This window comes from Astyanax mexicanus, chromosome 10, assembly GCF_023375975.1.
Source record: "Astyanax mexicanus isolate ESR-SI-001 chromosome 10, AstMex3_surface, whole genome shotgun sequence".
NCBI classification, from domain to species: Eukaryota; Metazoa; Chordata; class Actinopteri; order Characiformes; family Acestrorhamphidae; genus Astyanax; species Astyanax mexicanus.
In genome coordinates this window covers 46,050,970-46,064,624 of record NC_064417.1, presented here as the reverse complement: position 1 = coordinate 46,064,624, position 13,655 = coordinate 46,050,970, and the positions used below count along the sequence as shown (strand labels likewise).

The window sequence follows — 13,655 nt, the reverse complement described above, 5'->3', positions numbered from 1 at the left end:
TGAATTTGGTCGTTTTAGTCTTGGCACTATATCATTCATAGTTCATTTATAATGAATAAACCAATAGAAATGGTCTAAAATGTCTTGGAATAAAATATCTTCCAATATCTTGTCTTACAGGAGTAACAAAATAAAAGTAATTATCTTTATATTTCTAGGACGTCTCTGCAGGTTCATCAAACCAGTTTGTACCTGTATGCTGCTCTCCTTTGCCTTTTGCAGTGTTTTGTATCTCATGGTGCCAGTTTTGTGTTTTGCCCTGTGCAGGTGATGAAGGTGAACTCTGAGAAGGAACGAGCCTCTCCATTGTGCATGAAGGCTCTGGCCAGCAGGGGGCGTCTAGACACAGTATCCCAGCAAATGGCCTCCCATCCGCAGTATTTGGAGAGCTTCCTGCGCACCCAGCACTACATCCTGTATATGGACGGCCCACTGCCCCATCACTACCGCCACTACATAGCCATCATGGTAAGAGGATGTACCACCCTGTGTCCATTCCTCTGCTGATATATTACTGTATTTCAGGGCAAATTCAAGGAACGAAGTGGTGTAAATGATGTAAATGAATACTTATGTCATCCAGACTGTGATGGAACTCATAAAGAATCGTGTAGTAAACAAACCAAAAATACTCTGTGAAGCATTTAGGTGCTCTTATCCGGGGTGCCGAAAGAGGGCGTCTTGCCACTTTTGACTCAACCTGTGTTCACTGATCAAGCCTAACATAACACGAGGCTTGAGGTAACAACAGAGGTAACTCTTACTCTTCCTTTCTGGTCCTGATGAGAGCCAGTTTCATCATAACATTTTAATGGTCTCTGCAACTACACTTGAGGATACATTCCAAGATTCCAGATTTTTCTCAGCTGGAATGGCAAAGTTGTCATCTAAGCAAGATGTGCTACTTTAAAAATATAAATATAATAAATAAATATATTCTGGGTTGTTTAACACTTTTTTTGTTTATTAAATAATTCCATATGTTTTTTTCATAGTTTGGATGACTTTAGTATTAATGTACTTTTTTTTTTTTTTCTAAAGATTAATTAAGATTAATTAATTCCTGCAATGGGACTTGCGTGTGTACATTTCAATGCATTTCCTAATATGTTCTACCTCTCCTATTAACAGTTAGTTATTTTAAGTTTACAAAAAATGTTTTGTTACTCAAAATGCCAAAATGTCACATGGTCTGACCATAAAAGCAGTAATATACCAAAAAAATCTGTGGCTGATACAGGATATAGTTTGGTATTTTTAAAACTTTAATTTTATCAGATTTATGTGATTTAGAAGAGAAATGAGTATGTTAAGTACAGTTCAGAAGGTGACTGTAAATGTATAGAATTAGAATAAAAGATAAAAATGAGATTTACAAAAAATCTACATAATGCAAATACTTTATTTATAAACATGTTACACTATTAAGAACTTGTATAAAATGTTTAGCATGTTAAGGAACTAATTCATGTTGATTCTGATTTCACCACGTGCCATTTTGTTAGGCCACAGCCAATTTATTTGAATGAACAGTAAAATCAATCTAAAATATATAGCTTGGTTATGGGTGCACATTTGAAATGTTTCAACTATTGCAAAAGGTACTCTTATTTTATGATTCTAAAATTGTCATTGACCCAGGTACAACTCTACAAGGGCATATATTGTTTCTACACTTCGCAGAATAGCACAGAATAGAGGGTTATGAAACCAAAAGAAACCACAGAAAGTCTCATAAGCAGGTTTATATGTGCAGTGCGTCATGCAAGTTTGCCAAAACACCGAACAGAAGTACGTGTATAAATGATATCTCTTCTGTGTGGGTGTGTTTTAGGCTGCAGCTCGGCATCACTGCAGCTACCTGGTGTCTCTGCACTCGGCGCAGTTCCTGCGGGTGGGGGGAGACCCGTTGTGGCTGCAGGGGTTGGAAGCAGCGCCCCCTCGCCTCCAGCAGCTCGACCACATCAACAAAGTGTTGGCTCACCAACCGTGGCTCACTGCTCACTCCCACATCCAGGTAGGGCAGAGTGCTCCGTGCACATCATCACTAAGGAAAGGTGCTGTGTGGGGGAACGGTTATGTATGTTTAGGTAGTGTAATAAATTATACAGACTGGAGCTGCATAAATACAATTTGAATATTTGGTAAATTTAGCATTCATTTAAATGATGATGAAATCTATTTTAACATGTAAAAACTACCTCTGTAGCTGATCCTGACAAGTTTCAGGCCAGTTAATCTCACATTACTGCTGCCAAACACATACAGACCAACCTGAAATACCTAAAAATAAATAAAGGAAACAAACTATATGGTATTTTAAATGTTTGCAAGTTATCAAATATTTTACTGCACTTTGAAACTAGAATTTAGTTAAAATTGTAATGGTAGCCAGTAGAAATATGCTGATATGCTTCAGATTTTTTTCTCAAGTGCAAGCAGTCTGCACCCTAGCTATTAATTAACTTTTTGCATATCGTTACTGTTACAGAAAACCTTGTATCTTTATTTTTGTAATTTAAATGTTGCAGTTATTCTTGACATTATATCAAATGAGTTGTTGTTATATCTATTTAAAAAGGAGCAATGGTTTATGATATTTTCTTATACAGTTGTTAAGTAGAACCAACCAAAAACAATACTTATCAAAAATGTATTTAATATTTTATTGAAAAAGATTTTATTGTTTTAACATTTAACATTCTCAAACTGCACAGCATTTCCAGCTAGCTTTATGGGTTTTGCTTTTTTTGCTGACTAAAAAAGACTAAACAACTATGCAATATTTACAGCCTTTATTAATAAGAAGTAAACTTTATAAAAGTAAAAATCTTATCACTTACCAATTGGGGATGAGCCCTGAAATGTAGAGATTAGTTTAATGAAGCTCCATCTTGGAAAACTATTAAAATTATATTTTGATTAGTTCAAATAAATCAGCTTAATTCATACTCTTGACATAGACCATTATCCTAAAGGGTAGAATCAAATGATCTGATCAACTGTATGCAATTTTACCCAAGGTGGCTATGCATCATCATGAGGAGATAATTTGGGCAAAAAAAATATTAGGTGATTATTTTAGGAAGGTAAACACAATGTTACTTAACATTTTCCTGAAAATGCAATTCTCAAAAACATTCACAAAACGTAAGCCAATGCACCTTTTTTTAGACAGCCATCTGCAGTCTCCAGGCTAGGAGAGTGTGTAGCACTGTGGGAAGGATGCTTAGTATTTATGAGCTTTAATAAATTACAAGTTTCAAATACATAAGTATGTAACAATATAACAAGGGCTACTTTTCATCCTTTGTTTTATTTTATGGGTCAGTTTGTGGGTCAGCTCCGTTCATTTCAGGGTAATGCAGCATATCATACGAGTAATCTTTGTAATCCAATATCGCACTGGTGTATTATTAAATGTAAGTAAAGTGAGATCTGGGACTGGACCGCTCATGGTCTGGTTTCTCTCCAGTGAACTGAACTGAACTGAGCTGAACTCTGAACCTCCTGATGTCCTGCAGGCTCTGCTGAAGCCGGGCGAGCAGTGCTGGTCGCTAGCCGAGCTGGTCCAGGCCGTGGTGCTGCTGGCCCACTGTCACTCGCTCTGCAGCTTTATCTTCGGCTCGGCCGCCGAGACGGACACCGCGCCCTCCCAGAGAGTGCCTCACGGAACGCCCCCGGGCTACTGCCTCTGCGACGCTGCCAACGGCAACACAGCCTTACCACCTACAGAACGCACACCACGCAGGAGGGTAAGGGCTGAGCGCTCACCACAGCCAGACGTAGCTTTCTGTGTTTCATACGTGGGTTGAGTTCGGCTCTTATTGGCACAGTAGTTAATCTAGCTCTGCCTGCTTTTCATGTTCAGTGAAAACCACAGCCGTTGCTCTACATGATAACAAGCTCTCTCCAGAAATGCTGGTTAACTCAAATGTGTTATCTCTTGTACATTTACGTGGGTTAATGTGCATAACTCTACATAACTTTTCTTTCATCTTCTCTATAATGCAGTCTCTAGACTCGAGCTGTGAGCTGGCCTGCCTGCGAGAGAGGATTCAGAAATCTCAGGAGGAGAAAGAAAGAAAAGGAGACCCAGTCCTACAGTCACACACACTTCTGCATATAGGTAGGCTGTGCACCAGGGATCCTGATCAGTGACAGTCAAGTCAACAACTGTATAAAAAAAAATAAAAAAACCCCAGCATACTCATCCCATTGTAAGGGTGCCATAAGCCCTATCTGGACAGGATTAGTTTTTCAGGTGGTCCTCTGAGATGTGTATGTTTTTCTTAGATGTCCTTTGGGAAAATTACAGAAATTACAGGAATTACAGAATTATCTGCTGTTTTTCACTGAACTCCTTGGTCCTCCGGTAATTTTATTCCTGTCCGGACGCACATTTCTAAGTTTTGTCTCCTCGCGTTTAATAAAATGTCTCTTTGTCCACTGCTACACATCGTAATTACACTTTTGGGCGCGTTTCCATGGAGATCCACGTGAACACAACATCGAGTGGAAATAGAGGAGCTACTGAATGCGAAGTCATGTGACTGAAATAGCCAAAAAACCTCACTGGTCCTCTTGTTTTTCAATTGCAGTCTGAATGCAAGAGTTTGAAATATTGTGTGAAATATTTTTCACAGACGTCCCACTAAGAAACTAATCTCATCCGGATAGGGCTTTAGTTTGTTAAGCCCACCAAAAACGTAGTGCCCTTCGTATTTACACTGAAAATTAGCACATTTCCAGGGCATATTTTGTACGATGATCCTGTTTTCACTTTCCTCTGCTTTTTTTCTGTCCTTCATCTGGATCAGATGCAGAAGAGGAGGAAGAGGAGATGATGTTTTTGACAGACCCCTCCCGCTTCGTCACAGACCCTGATTTCGGCTACCAGGAATTCGCCCGACAGGAGGAGGACCATTTCCAAGTATTCCGGGTGCAGGTGAGGACATTGCGGCTGCATTGGGTTACAACAGAGAAGCAGCACATACACACTGTGCCTCAGTGTTGATTCAGAGGCAATTCTATACTTCATATTTCCTTATCCTTAAAGAGAGTACTTTGGATTTTGACATCTGATTTTGTCAGGATCCAAAACACAGTATATAATGGATATTATTAAAGGAGCTCTAAATGGACTATTTTGCTAATGTGGCCTAAATAAATGCGAAAAGTTTGCATTTTTCTTGGTGTTAAAAAGTTTATAGGTTATAAGGTTATAAAGTTTTATTTCAATCTGGATTTATTTACAATTTTTAGTGCATTTTTGAATGTGTTTTGCAATGTTGTGGCCGCTAATCTGTAACACGTCCTTGTGTATGTTTGTGTACAGGACTATTCGTGGGAAGATCACGGATTCTCGTTAGTAAACCGGCTCTATTCAGACATCGGGCATCTGCTGGACGACCGGTTCCGGAGTGTGGCTTCTCTCCCTTCCCCCCATGACCCCGATCTAAAAAGAGCCATCTGGAACTACATCCATTGCATCTATGGAATTAGGTACTATCAGTGTCCATCACTCATCACTTACTCTCCCTACAGCCCAGTAAAGCTAAACTAGAATCCTTGAAGGCAAGTCTGTTCACAGACTGTTCTCTCCAGTCATATGAAACCAGCCTCTCAGCTTGTTATGGCTGCTGCTATTGCGCAGATCTCCACATCATGGAGAGCTCTGACCTCTAACGCACTGTCCTTCCTCTGCTCACAGAATAACAATTCAAGCTGATTGGCTGTTAAAAGAAAGAACTTTTATATGTAAACAGATGCCATGTTCAGTATTTTTGGGAACTCCTATTTATGTTTCAGTCAGTGGCTTGTGTCCTTTGTAATAGTGTATCTGGATAAACCCGCTACAATAAAGGGATTTTATAAATAACCTTAATGCAGAAAAAAAATTAAATTATATAACTGTCTCAGTCATATTCTGTGCTGTATTTCTACAGATACGATGATTATGACTATGGAGAAGTGAACCATCTACTGGAGCGTGGACTGAAGCTTTATATTAAGGCAGTGGCCTGCTACCCAGACTCTACCAAGAACCCTCTGTGCCCACATCCCTTGTCGCCTCTCAAAGCATCAGAGAAGGTAGGGACTCTAAGAGAATCTTGTTTTGCTGTGTAACTGTGTTTGTATATAGCTTTTATTCATAATTTGTTATTTTGATTGATGAATATGAATCTCAAGGATGAAACAGTTCAGCCTCATTGTTCTTCTAGCAATATAGTATTTAAAACCTGAAGCTTCTTGATAACTACATGCAATGCAATGCAAACTGGCTGACTTGTTTCTGTATTAGAACAGTGGAGGTGAAAAAAGCCAGGAACCACCACTGTTATGGTTATATTTTAAATTATTTCTGTCAATTAATACTAAAGTTATCCAAACTATGAATTAAAAAAACATGGAATTATTTAGTAAACAAAAAAGTGTAAGGTAGCTTGGATGATAGTTTTGCACATTGTGGCATTTTCTCAGTCAGCTTTATGAGGTAGAGTCACCTGGAATTCAGGCTTTCAGTTAACAGCTGTGCTGAACTCATCAAGAGTTAACTACTTGAATTTCTTGTCTCTTAATGTGTTTGAGAGCATCAGTTGTAAAGTTGTGTAGAGGTAGAGTTACAGGTATACAGTGAATAGCTATTTGAGTAATATTCTAATCCATATTATGAGAAGCAAGAACTACTCAACTAAATAAAGAAAAAATACTTTAAGTAATGAAGGTCAGTCAATCCGAAACATTTAAAAAAAATGTAATGTATCCCCCAGTCAGACAGTCCCAAAGACTATCAAAAACAATATGATGAAACTGGCTCTCATTAGGACCACCAAAAAAAAGAGATAGAACACAGTAAAAACAAACAACAATAATAGGGGTGGTACAGTATGAAAAGTGTCTAAAGTCCAACCAAAACGGGCACATGTCACCCCGCTGCTCATTGAGCTCCACTGGCTACCAGTTGATGCTCGCATCAAATTCAAAACTCTTACAATCGCCTACAAGGTGATGACAGTACAGGCTCCTTCCTACCTGCACTCACTCCTGAAGGCTTACGCTACCTCCCGGCCGCTGCGCTCCTCCAATGAACGTCGCCTCGCTTTGCCAAACAAACATTCACACAAAGCAATCCAGACTGTTCTCATACAGAGTTCCCCAATGGTGGAACAAACTACCTTCCACTACCAGATCAGGAGAATCTCTCGCTATCTTTAATTAACTCCTGAAGACAGAGCTCTTCAAAGAGCGCTTTCTCTCCTAACACCTCTAACTAACTACCTTCTACTACCAGATCAGGAGCGTCCCTCACTATCTTTAAGAAACTCCTGAAGACAGAGCTCTTCAAAGAGCACTTACTCTCCTAACACCTCTAACTAATTACCTTCCACTACCAGATCAGGAGAATCTCTCACTATCTTTAATAAACTCCTGAAGACAGAGCTCTTCAAAGAGCGCTTTCTCTCCTAACACCTCTAACACACTAACTACTTCTAACCCCATTTCCTTCTTCCCCCCCCTTCACTTCTCTATCCCTTTATTTCCCTTCGACCTCCTTTAAGCCCTATCTAAAAATGGTTTATCTTAATTCCTATTACTTTTGTACTTCATTATTGTAAGTCGCTTTGGACAAAAGCGTCTGCCAAATGTAATGTAATGTAATGTAAAGTGAAAGAAAAAGTAAGGAAAATTCTAAAAACAGTACAAAAAAGATGGAGCTATGCAAAGGCAAAGTACAGCGCTGGAAGTAGAAAAGAAGGTTTTTTTATGGCTAAATTACTTTGTGTGAATAACCTTTAGCTGTTTGTCTCATCGTAATGCATTGTCAGGGCAAAACAGTCTTGACCATGCTTTTCTTTGCCAAAATTTGTCTGTAGTCAGACAGGAAATGTACTTCCTGTATTCATTTTAACGCCACAACCTCTTTCTCCTTCCCTTTCTCTCTCCTCAGGTCCATGTGAACCTGTTAGTGATGGAAGCTCGGCTTCAGGCTGAGCTGCTCTATGCTCTTAGAGCCATCACTCAGTACATGATCGCCTAGGACACAGACACTCGCTCCGAGAGCGGGAGAGGGAAGGAGTTGCACAATCACTGAGGGTACAGAAGAGTGCTAACCCGAAGGCAAGGAGAGGAAATGGAAAAGGACATTGGAAACTCAACGAGAGAGAGCCAAACAGAGACTTATGAAGAGCAATATCTCTCCGTATCCATATCTCACGTGTTCCTTTTTTTATTCAAAGGTTACTGAAGTGTGACTTAAGATACTGCTGTGAAAAGTCTTCAAGGTGACTTGAAGGTTGAAAACAATCTTTTACCCCCCCCCCATCATTTCTATCTCCATCTCTATTTCTTTTTCTGCATGTTCCTCTTTTTTCATTACGTTCTTTTACTTTAACTCCTTGTTTGTTCATTTTTGTGTGTTTGTTTGTAAGTTGGAGGGTTGAGGGGGGCATACGTGAGTGTGTGTTTCTGTGTGTATTTTTTTTTATTTAATTTTTCCTCCATTTTCTACTTTTTTCAGTTTGAATATCCATCTCCCAGATGATGGTTAATGTGCAATTACCTTTATTCTATTGTTACTGTTACTGTTATTGTTGTGGTTGTTGTTCGTGTTCATGTTATTGTCTATGATATTTTTATGGTTGTTTTTTTTGCTGTTGCTTCTCTGTTAACTGGCAGACGGGAGAGGAAGAAGAGAGAGGACGTGTACGTTTCAGTTCTAGAGTATTGAATGTTGAGGCTGAGATGACGACAGACAGCTTTGACCTCTCCCAGAAGCAGAGTCAGTGTTTACTGAGGCTGAGCGAACAGACAGACGTTGATGAATGTTCAGCGCAGCAGGTTCTGAATGCTTCGTTTGGATTTCCGTTCAGAACAAGACATAAAGCCAGACAATATAGAGGTGTGGTTACACAACTAGAACTTTTGTTTTAATAGCACTTTTAACGAAAACGATACATTTAGGTACAAACTTCTACAGCAAGATAAAAAAATACAAAAAAAATAGATCTTTAAGTCTCACTCCCAGTGACTGTATATAAGCATGGATGCTGCAGTTCTAATCACTTTTGTTCTATAGTTCTATAGTTGTTCTATAAGCCAAAAATGTCTGCAATGTCAAATTTGCAACCAAAGTCTAGAGGCTAGAGGTGGAGCCAGACAAATCCACAATGAAAATAGAATCGCATATCAAAGCAATTATACCCTTTTAAAGAAAATACATTTTAATTTGTAACTAATCATCACTGTGTGTATAGAGTCACAGTTATTAAAGCATTAGTCATTTTTGTATAAAAAAATTTTGTCCAAAATAATGTTCACTGTTATATACAGTTCTGGCAAAAACCACTTCAGAGACCACTTCAGTTTCTGAATCGTTTCTCTGATGTTGTTATTTTTAGGTTTATGTTTGAGAAAAATGAACATTTTAGTTTTATTCTATAAACTACAGACAACATTTCTCCCTAATTCCAAATAAAAATATTGTCATTTAGAACATTTATTAGCAGAAAATGAGAAATTGCTAAAATAACAAAAAGATGCAGAACTTTCAGACCTCAAATAATGCAAAGAAAACAAGTTCATATTCATAAAGTTTTAAGAGTTCAGAAATCAATATTTGGTGGAATAACCCTGGTTTTTAATAACAGTTTTCATGCATCTTGCCACGTTTCCCCCTCACCAGTCTTACACACTGCTTTTGGATAACTTTATGCTTGGTTTGTTGGCTTGTGAGCATCCATCTTCCTCTTAATTTGTATTCCAGCGGTTTTCAATTCAAATCAAGTCAATAATGTAATTATTGCGTAATTAGAAAGCTAGTTAACTAATTAACTAATTAGATCACATTATTTAATTTATTCTGACATTATTTAGACTTACCAAAAAATCATCAGCGATCAATGATAGTATGTTTAACTAGCTAATAGCCTGACAGCTCAACTACAGCTCAACTACTCCATCTAATGCAGATGGTCTGTTCCAACTAGGACTGTCTATCAATCACTTCTCACCCCAAAGTGAAACCCCGCCTTCTTACGATATTGCAGAATAACAAAAATATATATATTTCAATATTAGCACAGAGAAAACACAAATGTTGGAAATTTCGGGACACTGGACATGAAAAGATAGTTTTGATGAGATAAATGTGATAAAAAATGGAAAGGGCTGTTTTGTCATTGAAACATATGGGATGGGCGGAGCTACACGTAATACTGCAACCAGCCAGCAGAGGCACTAGACCTACCTGTCTGTGGTGGCTTCACTTTAAAAGCTGTTGAGTCCATGCTTATATCCAGTCACTGCTTTCTCCTATTTTAAAATTTGCTAGTTGTACTGCTGGATTTTCACCCAGCATTAATATGGATAAGGGTGAAGAGACATCAAATCTGATCAAAACTAAATATTTTAGCAGTTTCAAGTTTTACTTATAGAACTAAATAAAAAACAGCAGCAAAAAAGTATGTTGAAATCCACTCCTCTACTGTGAATGACGGTGGAGTTTAGAATAAGCTTAAGTGTAATGGTTTTAACAGTAGTTGAAACATTTCTAGTGTATGTCAAATGAAGGAATTTCAGTTCTGAACGAATCTGCAAAACAGTTTGCTGATACTTCGCCATCTGTGATACTTTTTTTTAAAAATGTGGTCGATGAGGTCCAAGGTCAGCCTGCCACAATGCTTCCTGTAATTGACCTGCACAAATTGTTTCCTTGCACTGGACTTTTGCACAAAAAAAAACCCCGTAAGTGACCTGCAATTGCCTCTGAGCAGCTGTAACTGGTACCTGTTATTGGAACAAATGACCTGACAAGGCCTGGATTCACTGGTACCAAACACCACACTGATGCCATAGATCCTTCTAGAAAAATGATGTTTATGTTGTGCTTGTGCTTGTGGAGAAAAAAAAAAAAAAAGAAAGGCCAAACTCGGTAGTTTGCTGAGTAAAACCATGATAGTATTGAATTGAGTTACAGTTTTCTGATGCTGTACAGGTACAGGTGGCAAAGACACATGGGTACCCACATGGATATTGTGTAGGGTTTTTTTTTTCTTTCTTTCTTTCTTTTTTCCCACCATTTTTTATTTTATATTTACATGTCACATTGCATTACTGTACTGTGTCACTAGAGTTATGTGTTTTGATATGGCTTTTGGCATGGACATCTCTAAAGAATTAAGACAATACCCCAGTTAATCCTGACTCACAACTTACACAGGTGTGGGCGTTCCGTAAACATTATTCGAGGTAACAATTTGTGATCAATCTGCATACTGCTATCCCATGACTTTTGTCATGTCAGAGTACAGTAACAGTCTTTAGGAAGAGGTTTGAGAAATGTAGGTCCAGTTGTTGTGAAAATTTAATGGGAACTTACCGGTGTGTTAAAAAATGTTAAACAAAATTGGATTAAAATATCACTTGTTTTATACCACAAAATTAAGTATATTTAGGGAAAAAAAAGAACACTCCATGTAAGAAACTATTATTAGATCCTGGATAACATATATGCACAGTTCTAATTAACTAAATAAATAATAATTAATTGTTAATTATTAACATATTGTACTTTTATTATATGTAATATTCAGAAACATCAACATACCTAACATAAGACTGACACTTTTTATTCCTAATACTCCTTTTTTGTGCATTTAAGAAACAAAAAATTGAAACAAGACGCCAATGTATCACAATCTTTTTTTTTTTTTTTGGGGGGGGGGGAATTATTATATCAGATGTTAGTACAAAATTAGTTAGTACACTTGGTTTTTTGTGTACTGAACTGCCAAACCCCGCACTAGATAGATAGATAGGTTTAAATGTCAGGATATAATGTATAGTGTATATTCTAGGGGTGGGAATCACAGGGCATCTCACGATACGATATTATCACCATACGTTGCCCACGGTTACAACATGATTCTGATATTCAATATTTTACCACACAATTATTTACGCTACTTCACGGCATCTGTTTTACTGAAGAGGATAAAATACTGGTTTATTGGTTTATTGCTTTTGGTTTCACAGAATTTAACACACAAAATTCCAAAATTCTTCACCACAGGTTTACCTTAATTATTTGATTAGTGCCACCATGCGGAGTAATGAAGCAGTAACTTTACACTAAGTCTAATTGGGGTGTGAGTCTTAGAGGAATCTTATGTTTTAATAAAAAAATATTTATATTTGTTACCACATATCAAAACGATGCGATATATCACGGTATCAGTATATTGTCCCACCCCTGGTATATACTGAACCTTTATAGTATTTGTGTGTAGTATGCAATTGGGATGCAGCCATAGCCAGTGACTGTTCTCTTTGTTTTTTGTTTAGTTTTTTTCTGAATCTCAATAGCTGTACATGTTGTTGTTCTTTTATTTTTTGTTTGTTTTATTTTGTTGTTTTCTTTCCTTTTATTCGAGTACAGCAACGTTTGACTGTTGGAACTAAAAAGTGCATATCAGAGGAACACAAGAACCAATGGATGTATTTTAGGATGTGCTTACAAAAAACTAAAAAAAAAAAAAAACTTTTGGGCTGACAACCTGGACTCAGACTCGAGTTCCAGGCTTAGAACTTTTTTGTTTGTTTGTTTGTTTCATCCATTAACTGACTGTGTTCTTCAGTCCAGGATTATGTGATTCTTGATGCGTTGATTGCATTGATCGTATTGATCACAGAGAGCCACAGACGGGACTAAACAAGCGCGGTGCCTTCAGCAGATATCTAAATATACATATATATATCAGTCAGAATAACTTGGACTGGTGCTGTGGCTGGAGGACTAGTGAAGTACTACTGAAGCAGTGGACTGGTTGTCTGAACTGCACTGCTTCTGTTCTCACAAATCATACCCAACAAAACAAGAACAAACTGTTTGAATTACCGGATCATGCTGCTTCGCCCATCAGCAGCCGGAGTCCGAAAGAGCACAGTAAGCTATGCCCTCTCTGGGTGGGTGGATGGCACTCTCTCTCCTCTCCCCTGTCACTCCTATTATGTTGGTCAGCACAGGCATCTGTTAGCTTGTGTATCAGAGCTGGGGATCCGGCACTTTCCTCCAGTCACGCTGACTACCCAGTCATGCTGCAGTGGAAAAAAAAAAGAGGCGGAGTCTGACTTCACATGTATCGAAGGAGGCATGTGCTGGTGGTATTCACTCTCCTAGTGTTGGTGGTAGTACATCAACAACACTGACCACCTCCACCTGTCAGCGCTGTCCAGCTGCTGTTCTACATCTCGCATTGTGCTGCAGTTTGCCTGTTTTACCTTCAGCATGTTCTGATTTGTCACTTCCTGATTGCCTTGTGTGACATCAAAAAGAGCAGCAGTGGACTCTTATCCTCGTCTGTTTTATTTGTTTTTGTTTGTTCTGTTTTTGTGGGCGGGGCTTTCTTTGTGAACCTTCCACTCCGATGGAAGAACTAAAGGACTTGTGCCACAGTGATGGACACTGAACAGACTGAAAAGACTGAAATGACTGAAAGACTGTAAGAGCATGGCTTCTGCCAAGTCGTAGGGATTCTACTGAAACGAACCAACAAAAAAAACTTAAAACATGGAAAAGCAAACAAAAAAGCAAAAAAATATTTTGTTTCCCCTGAAGTATGAACCTATTTTTTCTATAAAGATGAGCTATACCA

General features: G+C 38.2%; 1 protein-coding gene across 1 annotated transcript in view; it reads left to right on the top strand.

The window, feature by feature from the left end:
- sesn4 (sestrin 4) overlaps positions 1 to 13,655 on the top strand; it is a 30,196-nt gene extending 16,541 nt beyond the window's left edge. The window contains exons 2-9 of the mRNA XM_007258651.4: positions 268 to 468; positions 1,835 to 2,017; positions 3,525 to 3,755; positions 4,015 to 4,129; positions 4,821 to 4,948; positions 5,339 to 5,505; positions 5,949 to 6,093; positions 7,952 to 13,655. Coding sequence (XP_007258713.3) covers positions 268 to 468; positions 1,835 to 2,017; positions 3,525 to 3,755; positions 4,015 to 4,129; positions 4,821 to 4,948; positions 5,339 to 5,505; positions 5,949 to 6,093; positions 7,952 to 8,041 — 1,260 coding nt within the window. The 3' untranslated portion in view covers positions 8,042 to 13,655. The remainder of the gene's footprint in view (positions 1 to 267; positions 469 to 1,834; positions 2,018 to 3,524; positions 3,756 to 4,014; positions 4,130 to 4,820; positions 4,949 to 5,338; positions 5,506 to 5,948; positions 6,094 to 7,951) is intronic.